The sequence below is a fragment of the Mobula hypostoma genome, chromosome 2 (genome assembly GCF_963921235.1).
Source record: "Mobula hypostoma chromosome 2, sMobHyp1.1, whole genome shotgun sequence".
Lineage (NCBI taxonomy): Eukaryota > Metazoa > Chordata > Chondrichthyes > Myliobatiformes > Myliobatidae > Mobula > Mobula hypostoma.
Window position 1 is genome coordinate 142378040 of NC_086098.1, and position 22302 is coordinate 142400341.

Sequence of the window (22302 nt, forward strand, 5' to 3'; positions counted from 1 at the left end):
AGTGGAATTAAAATGGGTGGCCATGGGGTGATACCAGTTCTTCTAGTGGATGGAGTGTAGGTGCTTGCCGAAGCAGTTTCCCAATCTACATCCGGTCTCACTGATATACAGGAGGCCACACAGGGAGCATCGGACACAGTATATGACCCCAAAAGACTCATAGGTGAAGTGTCGCCTCACCTGGAAGGGGCCCTGAATGGTAGTGAGGGAGAAGGTGTAGGGTGATGCCTCTCTTCTTCGTCACCATTCCCCAACCCTAACCCCTCTCTCACCTTATCTCCTTGCCTGCCCATCACCTCCCTCCATTTGTCCTCCCCACTTTTCTTTCTTCCATGGCCTTCTGTCTTTTCTCTAAGATTCCCCCTACTCCAGTCCTGTATCTCTTTCACCAATTAACTTCCCAGCTCTTTACTTCATCCATCCCGGTTTCACCTATCACCTTCTGTTTTTCTCCCCCTTCCTCCCACCTTTTAAATCTGCCCTTCATCTTTTTTTCTTCAGTCCTGATGACAGGTCTCGGCCCGAAATGTGGACTGTACTTTTTTTCCATAGGTGCTGTCTGGCCTGCTGAGTTCCTCCAGCATTTCATGTCTATTGTTTGGATTTCCAGCATCTGCAGACTGTCTCTTGTTTGTAGTTCAGTTGGCCATTTGATTATTAATTTATTTGGTTTAGCACTATATTGTGGGCAGAAGGGCCTGTTCCTGTGCTGTACTGTTCTAGGTTCTGGAAGGCAATTGTCAAGGAGGGAGTGGGGAAACTTAATTACAGTGGACTGATAAAAGGAAAGTAAGGAAACATGTTTCAACTCAGTTCACTCAACTAGGAAACAGTGCATGTGTATATCAAATAGTAATACCAGACAAATGAGTTCTTTACCCTAAGACCATAAGACGTAGGAGAAGAATTAGGCCTTTTGGCCCATCGAGTCTGCTCCACCATTTCATCATGGCCGATCCATTTTTCCTCTCAGCCCCAATCTCCTGGCTTCCTTCACCACACATTACCCACCCCCCACCCCCCCCCACCCCGCCGTATCCCTTCATGTTCTGACCAATCAAGTATCTACTCACCTCTGGCAATGCACACCACAGATTCACCACTCACTGACTTAAGAAATTCCTCCTCATCATCTCCTTTCTAAAATGATGCCCTTCTATTCTGTGGCTGTGTCCACTGGTCTTATAGTATTCTACCACAGGAAACACCCTCTCCACATTCACTCCATCAAAGCCTTTCACCATTCAATAAGTTTCAATTAGGTCACCCCTCATTCTTCTGAATCCAGTGAAAACAGGCCCAGAGCCTTCAAACACTCTTCGTATGACAAGCCACTCAATCCTGGAATCATTTTTGTGAACCTCCTTTCAAGCCTCTCCGGTTTCAGCACACCCTTTCGAAGATAAGGTGCTCACAATACTCCAAGTGAGGCCTCACCAGTGCTTTATAAAGTCTCAAAGTATATCCTTGCTTTTATACTCTAGTCCTCCTGAAATGAATGCCAACACCACAAACTCAACCTGTAAAATAACCATCAGGGAATCCTAATACTGTTTGAATTTATTTTTAGGTATGTAGATTCAAATAGGATTAAATTGCTATCATTCATTGAGCTGGGTGCCCTCTGCAGAATACAACCCAGCAAATCTCAGACTTTTTAATTCAATTTTCAAATGGAATATCACCATGTAAAAAGACAACTAGCTACTCTGGTCATTTTGCACTGTTTTAAATATCAGTATTCAAGTATATTCACATTTCAGATAAGCTTCTTTGTATATACCATTTTTAATGGTCTTAGCGAGCCGATGTATGGATCCGTAGCTTCCCAAGATTCTGGACATGGATACTGACCAGGTTCCACAATGTAAGAATTTCCTTGATAAAAGGGCTCTTCGAAGAGCAGCCATCTGTGAAAGAAATACAAAAATGTCAAGAGTCTGGCTACAGCTTTTCCAAAGAAAGCAAAATCTTGAATTACTGAAAACTCGTTGGTAATCTTGACTGGAATGAAACAATCACAAACAAGAGAAAAGCTGCAGTTGCTGGAAATCCGAGCAACACACACACACACACACACAAAATGCTGGAGGAACTCAGCAGGTCAGGCAGCGTCTATGGAAAAGAGTACAGTTGAAGTTTCGGGCTGAGACCCTTCATTGGGGCCTCAGCCCGAAACATACAGACTATTTACTCTTTTCCATAGATGCCGCCTGGCCTGCCGAGTTCCTCCAGCATTTTGTGTTTGTGTGTTGCTTGGAATAAAACAATGATACATTGAGAATTGTTGCATTTTATTGACACACAGGAGAATCTATTTGGATATCTGACATTCCTTCATTTGTCCTTTTTTGACTTTCTACCATCAGACAGAAGACTCTGATGCATAAAGACAAGAACAGTCAGGATGAGAAACAGCTTCTTCCCTCAAACCATTGGGCTTCTGAACTCCCAGCTGCATCGCATTCGAAGTGTCACTGGATAATTTGTATTGTACCCTACAAGACTTAATTTATGCACTTTACTTTGTTTATCTATGTGTAATTCACTTGGTGGATTTAATTCTTATTTTCTTAAGTTATTGTGTGTTACGTGCACTACAGTGCTTTACTCCTGGAGAAACATTGTCTCATTTGGCAATACACATGTACAAAGCTAAATGATAACCAACTGGATTGACTTGACGCAACTTGAGTGTATATCAGGTCCGAGAAAAATAATTGTGCTGTTCTCACACCATCACTTTTTACCAACAGCTCTGGAAATGCCAGTTATTTCCCTTCAATTAATCCTTTATTCTTTACACAGTTGCGTGCACTTAGTAATTTCTCTGCATTCAGTACCAATCAAGATTGCAAAAGTTGTGTTAAAGTTACTATTGTCCAACCAATTCAACTAACAAAAATAAAACTAATTTAGACATGCAATTTTCAAATACTCTTCCCAAAAGGAGGATAATGAGAGGGCTCACATTCTCTACAGAGTAAGATTTGTGGAAGAACTGCTCACATTGGTGTTAAGAAAAGAAAACTTCTAAATTTTTTTTTATCCAAAGGTTGATTTTAGTTTCTTTAACTAATGGAGCTCGATGTAAAATTGATCCAATGGTTATGTACAAGAAAACTATTATATTGGAAATTGCAATGGCAATTAATTAACATCAGTTCTAGAAACTTAGCATCCAACAAACTTTGCACCTAACCAATATTCCAAGCCTCCAACATGATGAGCCAAAACATACATACAATCTGCTGCTTCACAAATCTGCTCAGGAATAAAATTAAAACCTGACTTGACCACAATTTATGCTTGCCCGAGGGTGCATGAATTCTTTTGATACCCAAGTCCGAACAACATATACTTGGATTACATGCAGCTTGCCATGTTGTTAAACTAACAAATAAAATTGGGACAAAATGCCAAGCCTCAAACAGGCATTTAGTAGCTAACATGTTTGACTAGCTTGTTTGACTTGTTTTCCAACTAAGGTGTTTCTTCCCGGTTATGCCAAAGTTCTCCCAGATAACATCAGATGCTACTTAAGGGAACGACAAGATCAGAAAACGAAGTTAACTGTCTGACCAATAATTAATGCCACAAAATCTCGGTGCTTAGGGCACGCTACAGTGTCCATCGAAAAGTAGTGGGAGAAATGAGGACACAGCATTGAAATAAAGAATTAGCACGATCACATTGAATCAAAGGACAGCAGATACCTGGGAACACCACCACTTGGAAATCCCCCTCCAAGTCATTCAGCATCCTGACTTGGAAACCTATTGCCGTTCCTTCATTGTCGCTGGGTCAAGATCATGGAATTCCCTCACTAACAGCACTGAGGGTGTACCTACACCTCAGGGACTGCAGGGGTTCAAGAAGGCAGATCATCACCACCTTCTCAAGGGCAGCTAGGGATGGGCAATAAATGCTGACTTAGCTGGCAACGCCCACATCCCATAAATAAATAAATAGATAGATAGATAGATAGATAAATAAAAGGGTGAAATATTCTTCTACATTTCTACATACTAGACAACGTCCATTGGCAGGAACTGGAAGCATATAATACTGTGACTAAAGATTATGAGTGAAACAAAGTAGCTGTAATTTCTAAAAACACATTTTTTAGAGGAAATCAGCTTGTCAGGCAATGTTGCTGAGGGGAAATGGACAATTGATATTTCAGTTTGAGACCCGTCATCTGGATGACAATTTCTGGTACATTTCACATCATTCCAAAAAGTTAACCGCGAGATTCCTGTCATTGGTCATCTTTGTAACCCTAAAATCAGACGTGCATGGAATGATATCATACACTGTGTAATGTGTCCTTTGGGGTAATAATTTGCATGTTGCTCTTGATCAGATTATGAACAGATGGACTGAGTATATTCAGGAATTGTTTGAAGACGATTGAGGCGAAAAACCAGAAATTAAAAAGAACATTGAAACTCCAAGTATTTTAAAATCTGAAGTTTGTAATGCAATAAATAAGATGCAATAAGGAAAGGCAAGGCAGCAGGTCCTGATGAATTAGTAGAAACCATAGAAAAACTACAGCACAGAAACAGGCCTTTTGGCCCTTCTTGGCTGTGCCGAACTATTTTCTGCCTAGTCCCACTGACCTGCACACGGACCATATCCCTCCATACACCTCCCATCCATGTATCTGTCCAATTTATTATTAAATGTTAAAAAAAAAACATTTACCACCTCGTCAGGCAGCTCATTCCATACTACCACCACTCTGTGTGAAGAAGCCCCCCCAATGTTCCCTTTAAACTTTTCCCCCCTCACCCTTAACCCATGTCCTCTGGTTTTTTTCTCCCCTTGCCTCAGTGGAAAAAGCCTGCTTGCGTTCACTCTATCTATACCCATCATAATTTTATATACCTCAAATCAAATCTCCCCTCATTCTTCTACGCTCCAGGGAATAAAGTCCTAACCTATTCAACCTTTCTCTGTAACTGAGTTTCTCAAGTCCCGGCAACATCCTTGTAAACCTTCTCTGCACTCTTTCAACCTTATTAATATCCTTCCTGTAATTTGGTGACCAAAACTGAACACAATACTCCAGATTCGGCCTCACCAATGCCTTATACAACCTCATCATAACGTTCCAGCTCTTATACTCAATACTTTGATTAATAAAGGCCAATGTACCAAAAGCTCTCTTTACAACCCTATCTACCTGTGACACCACTTTTAGGGAATTTTGTATCTGTATTCCCAGATCCCTCTGTTATACTGCACTCCACAGTGCCTTACCATTAACCCTGTATGTTCTACCTTGGTTTGTCCTTCCAAACTGCAATACACTTGTCTGTATTAAACTCCATCTGCCATTTTTCAGCCCATTTTTCCAACTGGTCCAAGTCCCTCTGCAGGCTCTGAAAACCTTCCTCACTAGTAATAGAACAAATTATTACCCTTGAAGATTATGGAATTGAAAAACTTACTGATTTAATTAATGACATTTATGAGACTGGAATAATACCAGAAGAGATGAAAAAATCAGTATTTATCACTCTTCCTAACAAACCTGGAGCAATAGAATGTGAATTACATAGGACCATAAGTTTAATGAGTCATATCACTAAGATACTTCTAAGAATTTTGATGACAAGAGCTAAAAGTAAGATACAAGCTGAAATAGGTAAAGAACAATGTGCAAACACGAGGAATTCTGCAGATGCTGGAAATTCAGGCAACACACATCAAAGTTGCTGGTGAACGCAGCAGGTCAGGCAGCATCGCTAGGAAGAGGTACAGTCGACATTTCAGCCCGAAACCCTTCATCAGGACTAACTGAAGAAAGAGCTAGTAAGAGATTTAAAAGTGGGAGGGGGAGGGGGAGATCCAAAATGATAGGAGAAGACAGGAGGGGGAGGGATGGAGACAAGAGCTGGACAGGTGATTGGCAAAAGGAGTATGAGAGGATCATGGGATAGGAGGCACAGGAAGAAGGAAAAGTGGGGGGGGGGGATCCAGAAGATGGGCAAGGGGTATAGTCAGAGAGACAGAGGGAGAAAAAGGAGAGTGAGAGAAAGAATGTGTGTATATAAATAAATAACGGATGGGGTATGAGGGGGAGGTGGGGCATTAGCAGAAGTTAGAGAAGTCAATGTTCATGCCATCAGGTTGGAGGCTACCAAGACAGAACATAAGGTGTTGATCCTCCAACCTGAGTGTGGCTTCATCTTTACAGTAGAGGAGGCCGTGGATAGAAATGTCAGAATTGGAACGGGATGTGGAATTAAAATGTGTGGCCACTGGGAGATCCTGCTTTCTCTGGCGGACAGAGCATAGGTGTTCAGCAAAACGATCTCCCAGTCTGCGTCGGGTCTTGCCAATACATAGAAGGCCACATCGGGAGCACCGGATGCAGTATATAACCCCAGCCGACTCACAGGTGAAGTGTCGCCTCACCTGGAAGGACTGTCTGGGGCCCTGAATGTTGGTAAGGGAGGAAGTGTAAGGGCATGTGTAGCACTTGTTCCGCTTACAAGGATAAGTGCCAGGAGGGAGATCAGTGGGGAGAGATGGGGGGGACGAATGGACGAGGGAGTCGTGTAGGAAGCGATCCCTGTGGAAAGCAGAGACGGTGGGTGGGGAGGGGAGGGAAAGATGTGCTTATTGGTGGGATCCTGTTGGAGGTGGCGGAAGTTACAGAGAATAATGTGTTGGACCCAGAGGCTGGTTGGGTGGTAGGTGAGGACCGGGGGAACCCTATTACTATTGGGGTTGCGTGAGGATGGAGTGAGAGCAGATGCGCGTGAAATGGGGGAGATGCGTTTGAGAGCAGAGTTGATGGTGGAGGAAGGGAAGCCCCTTTCTTTAAAAAAGGAGGACATCTCCCTCGTCCTGGAATGAAAAGCCTCATCCTGAGAGCAGATGCGGCGGAGACGGAGGAATTGCGAGAAGGGGATGGCATTTTTACAAGAGACAGGGTGAGAAGAGGAATAGACCAAATAGCTGTGAGAGTCACAGAAAGAAAGAACAATGTGGTTTTGTGAAAGACAAAGGTACAAGAAACGCGATATTGATGTTAAGGCTGCTATCAGAACAAGCTATTCAAGTGCAAAAAGATTTGTTTGTTTGCTTTATCGACTACACAAAAGCATTTGATAAAGTGAAACACAACAAGTTCTTTGAAATATTACAAGAAACTCTAGATCTGGATTCAAAAGACCTCCGCCTAATCAGAAATCTGTACTGGGAACAAACTGCCGCTGTAAGAATAGATGGAGAAGTGAGTCAGTTTATGAAAATCAAGAGAGGCATTAGACAAGGGTGTGTTTTCTCCCCTGATTTGTTTAGTGTGTACAGTGAAACAATATTACAAAAAAAATAAGAGACATCTTGGGAATCAAAGTTTGCGGTGAAAACATCAATAATTTCAGATATGTGGATGACATTGTTAATTGCAAGTATGGAGGAAGAACTACAAAACATAATTGATATAGTTGTTGAAGAAAGTGCAAAAATGGGTCTATCTATCAATTACAAAAAGACAGAATGTATGGTGATATCCAAAAAAAGGAGAATCCTATCTGCAGGCTGAGAATAAATGGGGAAGACATAAAACAAGTATAGAACTTTTGCTACTTAGGAAGCTGGGTGACATCAGATGGCAGGTGCGACATGGACATCAGAAGAAGAATAGGGATGGCAAAAGACACCTTTACGAGAATGAAGAGTATACTGACCAATACTAAACTAGGCATGACAATCCGCCTCAGAACACTGAAATGTTACGTTTATCCAGTTATGTTATATGGCTCAGAATGATGGACAATATCTAGTAACATGAGGAAATGAATTGAAGCAGCAGAGATGTGGTTTTTGAGGAGGATGCAAAGAATATCATGGATGAAACGAATATCTAACGAAGATGTCATGAACAGAGCAAGCACAAAAAGAGAAATAATGTATGAAATCATGAAAAGACAACGTAACTTCATTGGACATGTGATTAGGAAAGAGGAGTTAGAATGCACGGTAATTATGAGGAAGATTGAAGGGAAGAAAGCAAGAGGAAGACAAAGACAAATGATGATGGACACAACAGCCAGAGAACTGGAAGTGAATGCCAATGAATTGATCCACTTGACTCGAAACAGGAGTGTGTGGGCCATGGCAGTCAAAGCTCAAACTGGGCATGGCACCTGATGATGATGATGATGATGTTGCTCTTGACCTGCAAGATATATACCTTTATCACCCTGATTTCCTGAGCAATCCTTACAATTTACATGGGTCCACAAATTCCCCTGAACCAACGTTGCTGCTGAACCCAACCCTCTCCAACATACTCCTGATCTCTTGATTCACAGACTAGCTTCATACACGCCCCACTCTTAAACAAATTTCTGGCTTCTGAAGCACACCTAACCACAGTGATCACTCCCGTCTTTCAGAGGCCACAGACTACCAGGAAGATTTCAAATAAACGTGAGAGCTCTGTAGATCCTTTGGTATCTTTTTCTGTCATATTTTCATATTTTCTTGACAATGAAAGCAGCCACCGAGCTCTTCATTTATGCATTTGTGCTTTCTCATCGGCTCCGTGACTATGCTTGGCTGGAATGCTGACAAGCAAGGTATTTCTGAATAACAGCGCAAGTAATTTCCTCTGAACACTTTCATGTCTTTTTCCCAAATAATCTATTCTCTCTCAGATGTCCATCAACTTCCCCCTGGTTCTCTTGGCACCCAGGTACTTTGGGGACAAGTTACACGGGTCAGTTACCCCGCCAGCATGCCTTCGATATTACTTAGCAGGGTGTCTCTAACAGGGAAATAAACACCAAAGTATATCAGACAAGGCATGAAGCAAAAAGATTGCACAAGATGTTTTGTTTGTTGGTTGCTGTGGCTAAATACAGAAACACACCAAACCTGCAGTGTGGCCTCTGAGTTTTATGGACAAGCTTTTGACAGTACGAAGCAAGTTTATCACTGTATCACATTCCATCACATTCAAGAACAAGTCAGGAAGGAAAATGCCACTGAGAAAGAGACCATTTGGGAAGGATAAAGGTACTATTTGGGAAGACGTCACAATTTACTGATGCTTCAGCATAGAGCCCTCCACACATGCACAACATAGATATTAACAATGGGCAGATGTTCTGCACAAAGGATCTTCAAACTAAAACTGTCATGAAGCCTCTGCTTCCACAGCTTCATAACTTGACAGTATTTCTATCATTCTCTGTGCTTATTTCAGATTTCTAACAACTGCTGTTTTTTTTAAATTTTCAAAATAAATTTGCTTCCTTGAAGCTTCTACATAACATCAAACAAACATAAAGGTGACCAACTTGAGTTGGAAACTATCACCCACCAAATGCTGGGGGGAGCTCATGTTTGGCTGGAACGCCGACAAGCAGGGTATTTCTGAGTAACTGTGCAAATAATTTCCTCTGAAAGCAGCAGCTTATCCAGACACTACATACTTAGTCTCAAGGGAAGAAGGGCTCAGTTCACCGAGTTTACAGGTTAATAGAAGAGAAGAGAAGATGAAAGTGATTATCTATCAATGTAGAATGACATCAAAAGGACAGAGAAGCGGAGAGGTGCAGAGAGAGTGGAAGGATTGGGGGTGGTGCAGGTTAGACTCAGGCGGCGAGGGCAAATAGAAAGGGAGGGAGGTGTATGGGCACAGAGAGAGGGAGTGCACAGGCAGAGGGAAAGGGGGCGCACAGGCAGAGAAAGAGGTCAGCGCGTCAGCAGAGAGTGAGGGGGGGAGCGCAGTTACAGAGAGAGAGGCTGCCGTGCATGCAGAGGGAGAGGCACCACGCGGGCAGAAGGAGGGGTCACGCGGGCAGAGAGAGGAGTCACACAGCCAGAGAGTGGAGGGCACGCATGCACAGAGTGGTAGGATAGACATTTCATTCTTTATCTTACTTTACTTACTTATTCCCTTTGATGCGGCTCTCGTCTATGGATTTGGAGGGGGGGGGGTGTGGTAGGAATGGACCACATCAGATAAATTACAAGAACGCTCAAGAGTGCATATGGGCAGTTAACCATACAGTGAATCAATCGGGCCAACTATGCCCAGAGGGCTGGTCGCACCAACACCGTAAATTGCCCAGCATGTCCCATAGCTGACATGACTGTGTAAAGACCCTACTACTTCATTGAAGTTCTGGCTCCACACACGTGTAACAGGCACACAGGCAGATGGAGAGAGGGCAAGCAGTGGGGGAGTGGGGGAGAGAGAGAGGGGGGGGAGGGGGAGGGGGAGGGGGAGGGGGGAGGGGAGAGGGAATGAAAAAGAGTTATATGGCTTTAAACCTATCTATATCATCAAGTTCTGATTGACCCAATGCTGAAAAGTAATGGACCAGATATAAATTGTAGTTGACAAAATTCTAAGAACTCAACACTGAAAGGGTATAGTACAAAATATAAACGCATTACAATTTTAAAATCCCATTGAAATGTTCAGTGGCATGTGAAATCATTTTGATTAGCCCAAAATGTTAATGAATAAAATGATAAAAAAGAGGCAAATTATGTGTAATTAGCCACATTATATTTTGCCAGGCCATGATGTGATCAAACTGTTAATATTCAAGAAATAATTCATTCAATAAATTTGTAGTACTTGGCAGCAACATGCCATTTGAGCGTCATAGGAAGTCATTCCTGCTTGTGGCCCTCCCTTGAAGGGTCAGACACCCTGAGCCAATAGGCTGGTCCTGGACTTAATTCCTGGCATAATTTACATATTGCTATTTAATTATTTACGGTTTTATTACTATTTAATTATTTATGGTGCAACTGTAATGAAAACCAATTTCCCTTGGGATCAATAAAGTATGACTATGACTATTTGTTGGCACTGTATTCCAATCAGCTTCCCTCAAGCTGGAGACTGGTACACTTCCATTCTTATCTGATATTATGTGCAAACAACTGTATCATGGCACTTCCACAATGGATTATTTACAAAACATTAACATTTTAATTAGCCCTTGATCCACTTTATAACAATTGATTATCAACATACTTTCCTCTTCAATTGACTCCTTCCTTTTGCTCAACCTGGCATTGGAGCTGGTGCATGCTGCACTCTTAGAAACCTGGGGCAACAAAGCTGCTAGAGGAGGCCCAGGCATTACCTGTGAAGGGAAATGGACTGTCCACAGTTTGGTTTAGACCCTCCGCCCAGAATAACTCAGTTCAGGAGAAGGATCTTGACACAAATGACACTTCATTTCCCTCCACACATGCTGCCCAGCCCATAGAGTTCTTCCAAGATATTGCTTGTTGCTCCAGATTCTAGCATCCGCAGTCCCTTGAGTCTCTACTCTTAGATACCTGATGTTTACATTTGAGTCATCCAGTGCAGAGACCTTGCACGTTGTGTGAAACCAGTGGATGAGCTATATTGTGTTCCATCTTAGCAAAGTAAACCACCTATTTATATAAACAAACATGGACATCTAAAACTTTGACAAACTTTTATAGCTGTGCGGCAGAGAGTATATTGACTCGTTGTATCACAGCCTACTATGGACACACCAATGCCCTTGAATAGAAAATCCAGTCCATCACGGGTAAAGCCCTCCCCACCATTGAGCACATCTACATGAAGCGTTGTTGCGGAAAGCAGCATCTATAACCTGGGACCCCCACCACCCAAGCCATGCTCCCTTCTCGCTGCTGCCATCAGGAAGAAGGTACAGGAGCCTCAGGACTCACCACCACAAAAGCTGAACATACATACGTCCACCTTACCTCCTAAAGATAGGAGATTACTTTATTGTTATTCTCCAACATCCTTATGTGAACTTTGACATTAGTCTCTTCCATGTAGTCATCATACTGCATTTAATATTGCAGTAATATTTGAGTAATCTTGTCAATATATTGTTTGATTGAGAATTCTTTGTGGTGTACATAATTCATTATGGTTATTGATAGATAGATAGATCCTTTATTGATCCCCCACAGGGAATTATAGTGTCACAGTAGATTTACAAGTGCACAGATAGACAAATATATAAAATTAGAAGAGAAGTTAGAAAGAATAAAAAATAATTTACCTCAAAGAGTCTAACTGGAGGGGTCATCACTTCCTCGGCTATAGGTTGGCTAATTATAGAGTCTAATGTAGCGCTCTTTGGAGCAGCACAGTTGTCTTAGTCTATTACTAAAAGTGCTCCTCTGTTTAGCCAAGGTGGCATGCAGAGGGTGAGAAACATTGTCCAGAATTGCCAGGATTTTCCATAGGGTCCTTTCTTCTACCACAGACTCCAGTGTGTCCAGTTTGACTGCTATAACAGAGCTAGCCTTTCTAATCAGTTTATTGAGCCTGTTGTCATCACCCATGTTGATGCCACTGCCCCAGTACACCACTGCATAGAAGATTTTACTGGTGACAACAGACTGGTAGAACATGTGAAGGAGAGTCATGCACACACCAAAGGATTTCAGTCTCCTCAGGAAGCAGAGGCAACTCTAGCCCTTCTTGTACACAGCCTCTGTGTTGGTGCTCCACTCAAGTCTGACATCCAGGTTCACCCCCAGGTACTTGTAGGTCCTCACCATCAATAGTAACAGGAAACAGAGTGGGCTTAGTCTTCCTAAAGTCCATCACCACCTCCTTTATCTTACTGATGTTGAGCTGCAGATGATTCAGCTTGCACCATTTGACAAAGTCCTCCACCAGGGCCCTGTGTTCATCATCCCATCCTCCCTTGATACACCAAACTATTGCTGAGTCATCAGAGAATTCCTGCAGTTGACATGACTCAGTGTTGTATCTAAAGTCTGAGGTACGCAGGGTTAACAGGAAGGGAGCCAATGCAGCCCCCTGTGGGATATAAATACGTGAACTACGTATGTCATCACATCAACACGTGATACGTGCATGCCTTGCTTAAAGTAAAACAGGAGAGTCAGGCTCACATTTCAGATTCCTCAAGATTCAAGGTTCAAAGATTCAAGATTCAAAAAACTTTATTGTCATTCTAACCATACATCAGCTCTGCAGGGCAGAATGAGATCGCGTTTCTCAGGGGCAGTGCAATCATAACATAACAAACGCAACACTAAATAATAAACATAACAATAAATAGTAAAACGCAACAGCCACATGTCAGTTAAAATCAAGTTATAAGTGTCCAATGCAAGTTAAAAGTGTCCAAAGCAGAGTCAGGTAGAGCAGCTATTTAGCAGTCTGACTGCCTGTGGGAGGAAGCTGTTTAGTAGCCTTGTGGTTTTAGTTTTGATGCCCCTGTAACGTTTGCCTGATGGCAGAAGAACAAACAGTTTATGGAGAGGGTGTGAGGGGTCTTTAATGATGTACCGTGTTTTCCGGAGGCATCGACTCTGAAAGAGGTCTTAGACAGAAGGTAGGGAGACCCCAATAACCTTCTCTGCTCCCCTAACCACCCTCTGCAAGGCTTTTCTGTCGACAGGACTGCAGCTGGAGTACCAGGTTGTGATGCAAAAGGTCAGCACACTCTCAACCACGCCTCTGTAGAATGTAGTTAAGATGTTAGTGGGGAGTGATGCTTGTTTAAGCTTCCTCAGAAAGTGCAATCTCTGCTGGGCCCGTTTCGCAATCCCAGTGGTGTTCCTGGACCAGGTGAGATTGTCCGAGATCTGCACCCCAAGGAACTTGATGTTTTCCCCTCTTGTGTCTCTTGTGTCTTCCTTTGAACTAGCTTAATGTTTCGAAGTTACAAAACATAACAGTTATAACTAGCAAGACTGAAGTGGGACTAATTTAACTCAACACCTCAATTGTACCTTTGTTGCATGTACCAAGGCTCAGTGAAAAGCTTGGTTTTGCGTGCCATCCGTACATGTTTTTAAAATTTTATTTATTTATTCAGATACGGCACAGAATAGGCCCTTCCGGTCCTTCCAGCCGCACCGGCCAGCGACGCCCAATCTCGTCTTCTCACGGGACAACGTACAATGATCAATTAGCCTACCAACCGGCACGTCTTTGGACTGTTGGAGGAAACCGGAGCACCCGGCGGAAACCCAGGTCACTGGTACTGTAAAGCATCGTGCTAACCACTATGTTACCGTGCACTGGGGTAGTAAACATGGAAACAATAAAGCAGAGTAAACCATTACAGTTAAGCAGAAGGGGCAGTGCAAGCAGACAATAAGATACAAGGCTATAAAAGGGAGGCTGTGAGCTTATTATTGTTCATGATCTTTAGACTCGTAAATACACAGCAGGGAAACAGGCCCTTTGTCCCAACTGAGATGCCTATTTACACTAATCCCATTTTCTTGCACTTGGTCCACATTATTCGAAACCTTACCTACCCAGCTGCCTGTCCAAATGCCTCTTAAACATTGCAGTTTAGCCTACCTTTACCATCTCCTCTGGATCACTTGGACTTATCTGAGGAAAATTCCATTAGCCCTTGCCCTCCTCCACAGTTGACGTAGATCTTGTTGTGACCTTAGACAACCTTCTCCACTGTCCATTATATTTCATATCTTTACCAATCATGCCATCAACACTCTCTTCCCAGTCATGTTAATAAACATGATCAATAATAGACCTAGCTAAAATCCCTGTGGCACACCACTGGTTACAGGTTTTCAATCTGAAAAGCAATCCTCCAAAGGCAACTCATAATAAGCAGCATTACATAATCATCTACATAAAATATTTTCTGCAGATGCTGGAAATCCAGAGGAACACATTAACACAAAATTGATGGAGGAGCTCAGCAGCAGGGGAAGCAGCTAATCCTGATGAGGGGTCGTGGACCAAAGCATCGACTGTTTATTTATTTCCATAGATGCTGCCTGGCCTGCTGAGTTCCTCCAGCGTTTTGTGTCTGTGTGTGTTACATTGCAGTTCTCACATGCAGTCATGTGCAGGACATTTAATTGTAAATTATGTCATCAGTTCAATATTAACAATGATCAGAATTTAAATATTCTGCTTACGTGCTCGAAATTACTTCAAGGGATAATGTTGGTTCCAGGATCCCAAATGTCGCTATCTCCTCCATTTCATCAAAGTATGTTGTTCTTCTTCCCAAACCATCCAGCTCTGTACATAAACTTATTTCAGGCAAACACCATTCCTGGAAGGTTACACATTAAATCTTTGATTAATCAAGTTCTCTGTTTGGAAGTTACAAAAATACTACTCCCAAAAGATCTTTTATTACATGTTCTTTTCGAATAATTACCAACATTATAAAATATTGCCAGAGTACAAAAATCCATGTAACACTTACTGCCTTTTCTGCTTTATTATTAAAGGCTTGTTAATAAATGTTGTCATGAAATGCTTCTGAATTTACACTTTTAATCTCATAGCTGAGGAACTTCAAGTATACTTCTGTATCACAATCAGGTTTAATATCACAGGCATATGCTATGAAATATGTTGTTTTGTGGCAGCAGTACATTGAAAGACATGATTAAAAAACGATAACTTACAATAATAAATATATTTTTAAAAATTAATTAAATAAATAGCACAAAAAGTGAGCTATAAAATTATTGAAGCACTAAACTTGGGCTTATTGTCCATTCAGAAATCTGATGGCAGAGGGAAAGAAGCAGTTCTTAAAGCATTGAGTGTGTGTTTTCAGCCTCCTGTACCTTCTCCCTGACGGTAGCAATGAGAAGAGGGCACGTCCTCGGTGATGGAGGTTCTAAATGACACATGCCACCTTTTTGAGGCATCGCCTTTTGAAGATGTCTTTGATGCCCTTAGCTGAGTTTGCAACTTTCTGCAGCTTTTTCCAGTCCTGTACAGTTACCCCTCCATACTAGCAAGTGAGGCAACTGTTGGAATGCTCTCCACGGTACATCTGTAGAAATTTGTGGGAGTCTTTGGTGTCAAATCAAGTCTGCTCAAAATCCTGATGAAATATGGCTGCTGCCATGCCTTCTTGGTAACTGCATCAATATATTTTGCCCATGATAGATCTTCAGGGATGTTGACACCCAAGAACTTCAAAAAGTCCACCCTTCCCACTGTTGATCCTTGAATGAGGACTGGTGTGTGCTCTCCCTTGACTTCCCCTTCCACCATCAATTCCGTGGTTTTACTGACGTTGAGTGTAAGGTTGTTGATGCGACACCACTCAACAAGCTGATCTATCTCGCTCCTGTGCACCTCATCACCATCAGTAATTTTGCCAATGGTAGTTGTGCAGTTGGCAAACTTATGGATGGCATTTGAGCTCTGCCTAGCTACACAGTCATGGGTGTAGAGAGAATAGAACAGCGGACTAAGCTTGCAACCTTGTGGTGCACCAGTGTTGATTGTCAGTGAGGAGGAGATGTTATTTCCAATCTGCACTGACTATGGTCTCCAGATGAGGAAATCAAGGAACCAGTTTCAGAGGGAGGTACAGAGGCCCAGGATTTGGAGCTTGTTGATTAGAACTGAGCATACGATGGCATTGAATGCCAAGCTGTAATCAACAGACAATAGCCTGACATAGGTATTGCTATTGTCCAGGTTACCCAACGCCAGTGAAATATAGACCTATTATGGTGATAAGCAAATTGCAAAGGGGTCCAGGTCCTGGCATAGGCAGGAGTTTATTCTTGCCGTGATTAACTCCTCAAATCACTTCATCATAGTAGATGTGAGGTCACTAGGCAATAATCATTGAGGCAGGTCACCCTACTCTTCTTGGGCACTAGTATGACTGTCATACTGCAGCAGTGAGAGGTTGAAGATGCTCTTGAACACTCCTGCCAGTTGGTTGGGATAGGTTTTCAGTGCCCTACCGCGTATACCATCAGGGCCTGAAGCATTGCCAGGGTTCATACTCTCAGAAGATGTTCTGATGTCTGAGGCAGAGATCACAGGATTGCCAGTTGCTGCAGGGATTCACGCAGGTGTAGTTTTATTTTTCCTTTCAAAGTGTGCATCGAAGATATTGAACTCATCTGGGAGTGAAGTGTCATAGTCATTCATGATGTAAGGTTTCACCGCGTAGGATGTAATGGCCTGCAAACCCTGCCAGAGCTGACGTGCATCCAATTCTGTCTCTAACCTTAACTGGAATTGATTTTTCACTCTTAAAATAGCCTTCCATAGGTTGTACCTAGACTTCTTGTAGGGTCCTGGATCACGTCTTGAATACCATAGATCTAGCCCTCAGCAGACTCCGAAACTGTTTAACATCTGCTTCCTTTTTCACCTTTTCCTTAATCATCAGCCAACGCAAATAAACATGTACATTTTCTTCTACCAACCACATCTGCATCTCAATCTACAAACACTAACAATTGTATTGTCTCGCATTCTTTATTTCTCTTTCACAGGTTATGTAAAGCTTTAGGTTTATTTTCCCTGGGGGAACATGCAATATCGAGACGAAAGACCTTTAACAATCCCTCATTCACAGTTACACCAATTAATAGGTCCTAATCTTATGAAGTCATAGAAACACATAGGAAATGCAGCCCAGTCTGTCCAGGTCAGTTGAGTAAGAGCTCCACAGCTTAATCCCATGACCACACATTCCTCTGAACCTTTCTATCCAAATATCTTTTACATTCTGTAAATGTACCTGCTTGTAATTATAATATTGTATCACTAACGTCTCAAGTTATTACAAATATTCAAGAGAATGACAGCTCAGTTCATTAAGATGAAGTTAGTGGAGACAAGACTCGGCACAAATGCAGATATATCCAATAACCAGAGTTATTTTTTACAACTTAATTCATTGTTTTCTAAATTTATTCCTACCTCCACTGAATCCACCTTTTTCACTTTATAGTCAGTTTCAGTGTTTTTTGACAATATTTTTCCAATTAAATATTTATCATGTTAGTCCCTTTCTTACCTATCCACAATTTTACCATTGTTGATTCTCCCCCTTCTTTCCTACTATTTCTTTCTACCTACATGCATTCATAATAAACATCAACACTTTGTTTTACTATTGAATTATTTCAATAGTAAAGGCTTGCCAATACCATCATTTATTGTCCAGACCTAATTCTCACTGAACTGTGGAGGCAGGTAGAAGTCAAATGAGTTGCCAGGTCACAGGTCAAATATAGACTAGAATGGGGAATGAAAGCAAGCTTCCTATTTTGTTTAAGGATATTAAGTGAACTAGTTCTAATTACAGCCTGGCGGTGGCTTCATTGTAAAAAGAGAAACTGCTGGGACTACTCAGTAAGTCAAGGAGTATTTGTGGGAAGAGAAACAGGGCTAACACTTCAGCATGAAGATCCTTCAGCAGAACATAGGAGGAGGCAAAACAAGCCTGCTCAACTGTGAGGGGGGGGGGCAATTAGATACCCGGCATATGCGGTCTATTTTCAATAGTTTCATGGTTGGCATCATGAACTTGTTCTCATTCCAAGTTACTTTCGTTTTTATTCAAAATCAATTCCCTAGCTGCCTTAATGAGACTTAAACTCATGGCTCTGAATCACTGGCTGTTATTACAACAATATAGCTGGTACTTCCCCTTTATATAAATAAAAACAGAGTTCCTACTTATCTTTTCATGCAACTTTTCTGTTGCATTTTAGTTAGCACAACTCTGTCTTCATCATATACTCATATGGCCTGTCTGGAATTAGAGAAAAACTCATCTTACTTCTCTTACCCTCAGAGTCCACAGAAGGTATCTATGCCTTTAAAATTAAGCATTCCCCACAGGCCAAAACTTGCACAACCCAGATGTACAGTACTATCAACAACTTACTACTAAATTGTTGAAGAAATTGTTAGCTCCTTTTTCTACCTCCAAAGTAATTTGGTTATTACTTTGACTAAAATAATTATGAAGGAGACCTACTTTAGTTATTCTTCTTATCGATCCAATAACAGATTCATTACAGGTCGATGTATCGCCTTCATTCTCCTCCCTTCTCCAAATATCTGTCAGCTCCACTATACCTTCCTCCAAAGCGACTCTGCCACCTTCAAAGTTTGGTTTCTCATAAAGAAGCCAACTGTTTGGGGAAAAAATGAAATTAATTTGGAATATTATTACTAATATTGTCAAAATCAGTCACATTATTACTTTGTAATTCTACTTGTATTGTGATGCATTTCAGCTCATTTTGGTCTATTTCTGTGGTATTTAGAATCCATGTTTCAAACCAAAGACATGAGTTCATCTTGTTTACACTTTGCCATTGATTCAAAGACAGCCAGTACCTCACCGTTACTTGGCACTTAAATGCACCTCTCATACACAAAAGGAAGAATTCTTGATCTCACTATCTGCTTTGTTGTGGCTCTTCTTCTGCATATTGTACATTCACTGCATTTTTCTGTATAATAGATTTTTCTGAATTACTTTCCTTTTACTATCTTGATGTAGTTACGTTTCTAATGATTTGACTGGATGGCATGTAAACAAAAGTTTTTCACTGTACATGTGACAATAATCAATATTATCAATATGTTGAGAATTCACAGCCACTCATGCATTTACAATCAAGTTGTGCCAAAGCAAATCAAAACCATTTTCAGTCAATGCTGTTATCATCATGGAACCATCCCACATTAAATATAGCAGCCAATTGAATTTGCTTCTGTAAATGCAATAAAACTATCTTGGCATTTCAGTGAGCACACATTACAGAACAGGAGCAGAATTAGGCAATTCAAACCATCATTCGGTCATGGCTAATTTATTTTCCCTCTCAAAACTATTCTCCTGTCTTTTCCCCATAACCTTTGACGCACTTACTAATCAACAACCTTTCAACCTCCACACTGAATATACCCAATAACTTGGCTGCCACAGCGGACTGTAGCCAGGAATTCCACCAATTCACCACTTTCTAGCTTAAAAAAAAATCCTCCCCATTTCTGATCTAAAGGGACATCCTATTTGGAGGCTGTGCCCTCTGATTGTAGACTCCCCCACTATTGGAAACATCCTTTCCACGTGCACTTTAGCCAGTCCTTTCAAAATTCAGTATGTTTCAGTGAGATCCCCCTCATTCTTCTCAAGCAAGTACAGACCCAGAGTCATCAAATGGTCCTCAGACATTAACTTTTTCATTCCCAAGATCATTCTTGTAAACCTCCTCTGGATGCTCTCCAATGCCAGCGCACCCTTTCCTAGACACAGGCCTCAAAATTGCTGACACTACTCTAAATGTTTTCTGGTCAACTTCTTGTAAAGACTCAGCACTACATCCGTGCTTTTATATTCTAGTCCCCTCAAAGCTATCTCAAAGGCATTCTACAAAATCCTTCTCTTGGGATCCAGTACCAACCTGATTTTCCTAATCTACCTGCGTATTTCCGGAATGATGGCGAAACATCCGTATGCAGTGGCTTCTACAGAACCAACCAAAGGTGTTACTGTCTTTTAAAGTGTATTTTTAACAATTGCAAGACCCAGCTGGACATTAAGAACCCCATCACCAATTTGCCTGTTGGTGGATACATTGAAGGAGCCGGTCTTGGTGAGGACTGTGCTGCAGTCACCGCGTGAAGGCGGTGTGCAGTCTAACAGCAAGTGATTGCCTTAATCGCAAGACTCTATTGGACACTGGTGAATGGCAGTAGGGGAACTGCACGATTTCAGTTGTGGCGAGGACTAGGCCTTAAGCCACAGTGTCACCTGTTTGCAGCCATCCAGGGGAGAGACGGCGCAGTTGGTGCACTCCATGGGAGCGGCGGAGGTGGCTGGAGGGTGTCAGTTTTGCCCTCTATGTTCACTCAGCAGAGACAAGCAGTATTGTGTCTGACTGCAGACTGCTGCAACATACATGGACTCAGGGACTTGGGCTATATTTTTTGTGTCAGTACTTTACTGTTATTTTATATGTGCTAGATGTGCTTTGTCCTTGACCCTGGAGTAACGTTGTTTCATTTGGCTACATTCATGAGTATTCATGTATGGTTGAATGAAAATTAAACTTGAACTTGATATTGAAATTCCCTATGAGCATCGTAGCATTGCCTTTATTACATGCCGTTATACCTGTGGATTTCTTGCTGCTCTGTAAGCTCATCTGCCTTATTTTGTACACTGCGTGCATTCAATTAAAACACTTTCAGTTCAGTCTTTATTTCACCTTCCTTTGTAGTTTTGTCTCTATATTGCTTGAAGTTAAATTCTAATCCCTGTCAAAACTTTGTTTTATTCTTTGTCCTTCAGCAACTTTGCCTGCACTTTCTTTCTCTTTTACTTCATCCATGCTCTTCCAAACTGTTGAATCCCCCCCCCAGTATTTAGTTCTACAGCCCTTGTTATGTGCTTCACTGGAACCCTGGTCCCAGCACGGCTCAGGTGGAGCTTGCCCTTCTCGACGACTCCTCCAATTTTTCCCTTTGCTCCCTCTCCAGCTCTTCCTCCATCAACTCTAATATAGTTTGCTTGTTTCTTATGTGCTGCATTGTATGACATGGGCAATCGTGGTCTTTCCATAACCATGATTGTTCCTGGTAAATTTTTCTACAGGTGTTTTGTCATTGCCTTCTTCTGGGCAGTGTCTTTACAAGACAGGTAACCCCAGCCATTATCAATACTCTTCAGAGACTGTCTGCCTGGCATCAGTGGTCGCATAACCAGGACTTGTGATATCACCAGCTGCTCATACGACCATCCACCACCTGCTCCCGTGGCTTCACAAGACCCTGATCAGGGGGCTAAGCAGGTGCTACATCTTGCCCAAGGGTGACCTACAGGCTAGCAGAAGGAAGGAGTGTTGTACTTCTCCTTTGGTAGAGACCCCACCACCTGGAAGTTACTATAGTGAAGCACCCAAATGTAAACATGTCTTACCAGCCTCTTACTACTCTAATAGAAATTTCAGAGGACAACTTTAAGGACGTAGCATCTTGAACATCATGAAAGTATTCAGAAGCTTCTCCATTAAGTCTGGGCTCACTATAGATGACAATCTGAAAAATACAGAAGAGTTTAAACACCTTGCCTTCTGTTTCAGCAACAAACTACTGAATTCAATATTTGCAAATGTTTCCTACCTTTCCAGGTCTAGAGTTTAATCTTACATTTTCCTTTTCAGGTATCTGTTAATAAAATTTTTAAATAGTTAGATTTTTTTTTTGTTGCATATATTCTAACATTTCATTATCTGTTGAACACGCTTTGAAGGGAATTCCAGCCACTGACCATTCTAATTCAATGTGCAATTTTGGCGTGATATTTTATGAATCAACATATAGAATGGCAGCTGATCACAACACTGAAAAAATTACAATTACTATGAAATGGACTCTTGGATGGAAGTTAACGAAAATAATGTGGGAATTTTCCAGCTCCCACAAACAATATGATGATTATTTTGTACTCGAAGGGACAAATGTTGCCCTAGGTACCG

The 22302-nt window shown here is 41.8% G+C and overlaps 1 protein-coding gene across 2 annotated transcripts in view; it reads right to left on the reverse strand.

Annotated features, from left to right (window-relative positions):
• The window catches only part of crybg1a (crystallin beta-gamma domain containing 1a), a 252149-nt gene that overhangs the window by 52276 nt on the left and 177571 nt on the right, over positions 1-22302 (reverse strand). For both annotated transcript variants that reach the window (XM_063040819.1, XM_063040821.1), the window contains 5 exons: positions 21947-21991; positions 21744-21862; positions 18789-18945; positions 14944-15083; positions 1784-1910 (listed from right to left, as the gene is read on the reverse strand). In XM_063040819.1, coding sequence (XP_062896889.1) covers positions 1784-1910; positions 14944-15083; positions 18789-18945; positions 21744-21862; positions 21947-21991 — 588 coding nt within the window. The remainder of the gene's footprint in view (positions 1-1783; positions 1911-14943; positions 15084-18788; positions 18946-21743; positions 21863-21946; positions 21992-22302) is intronic.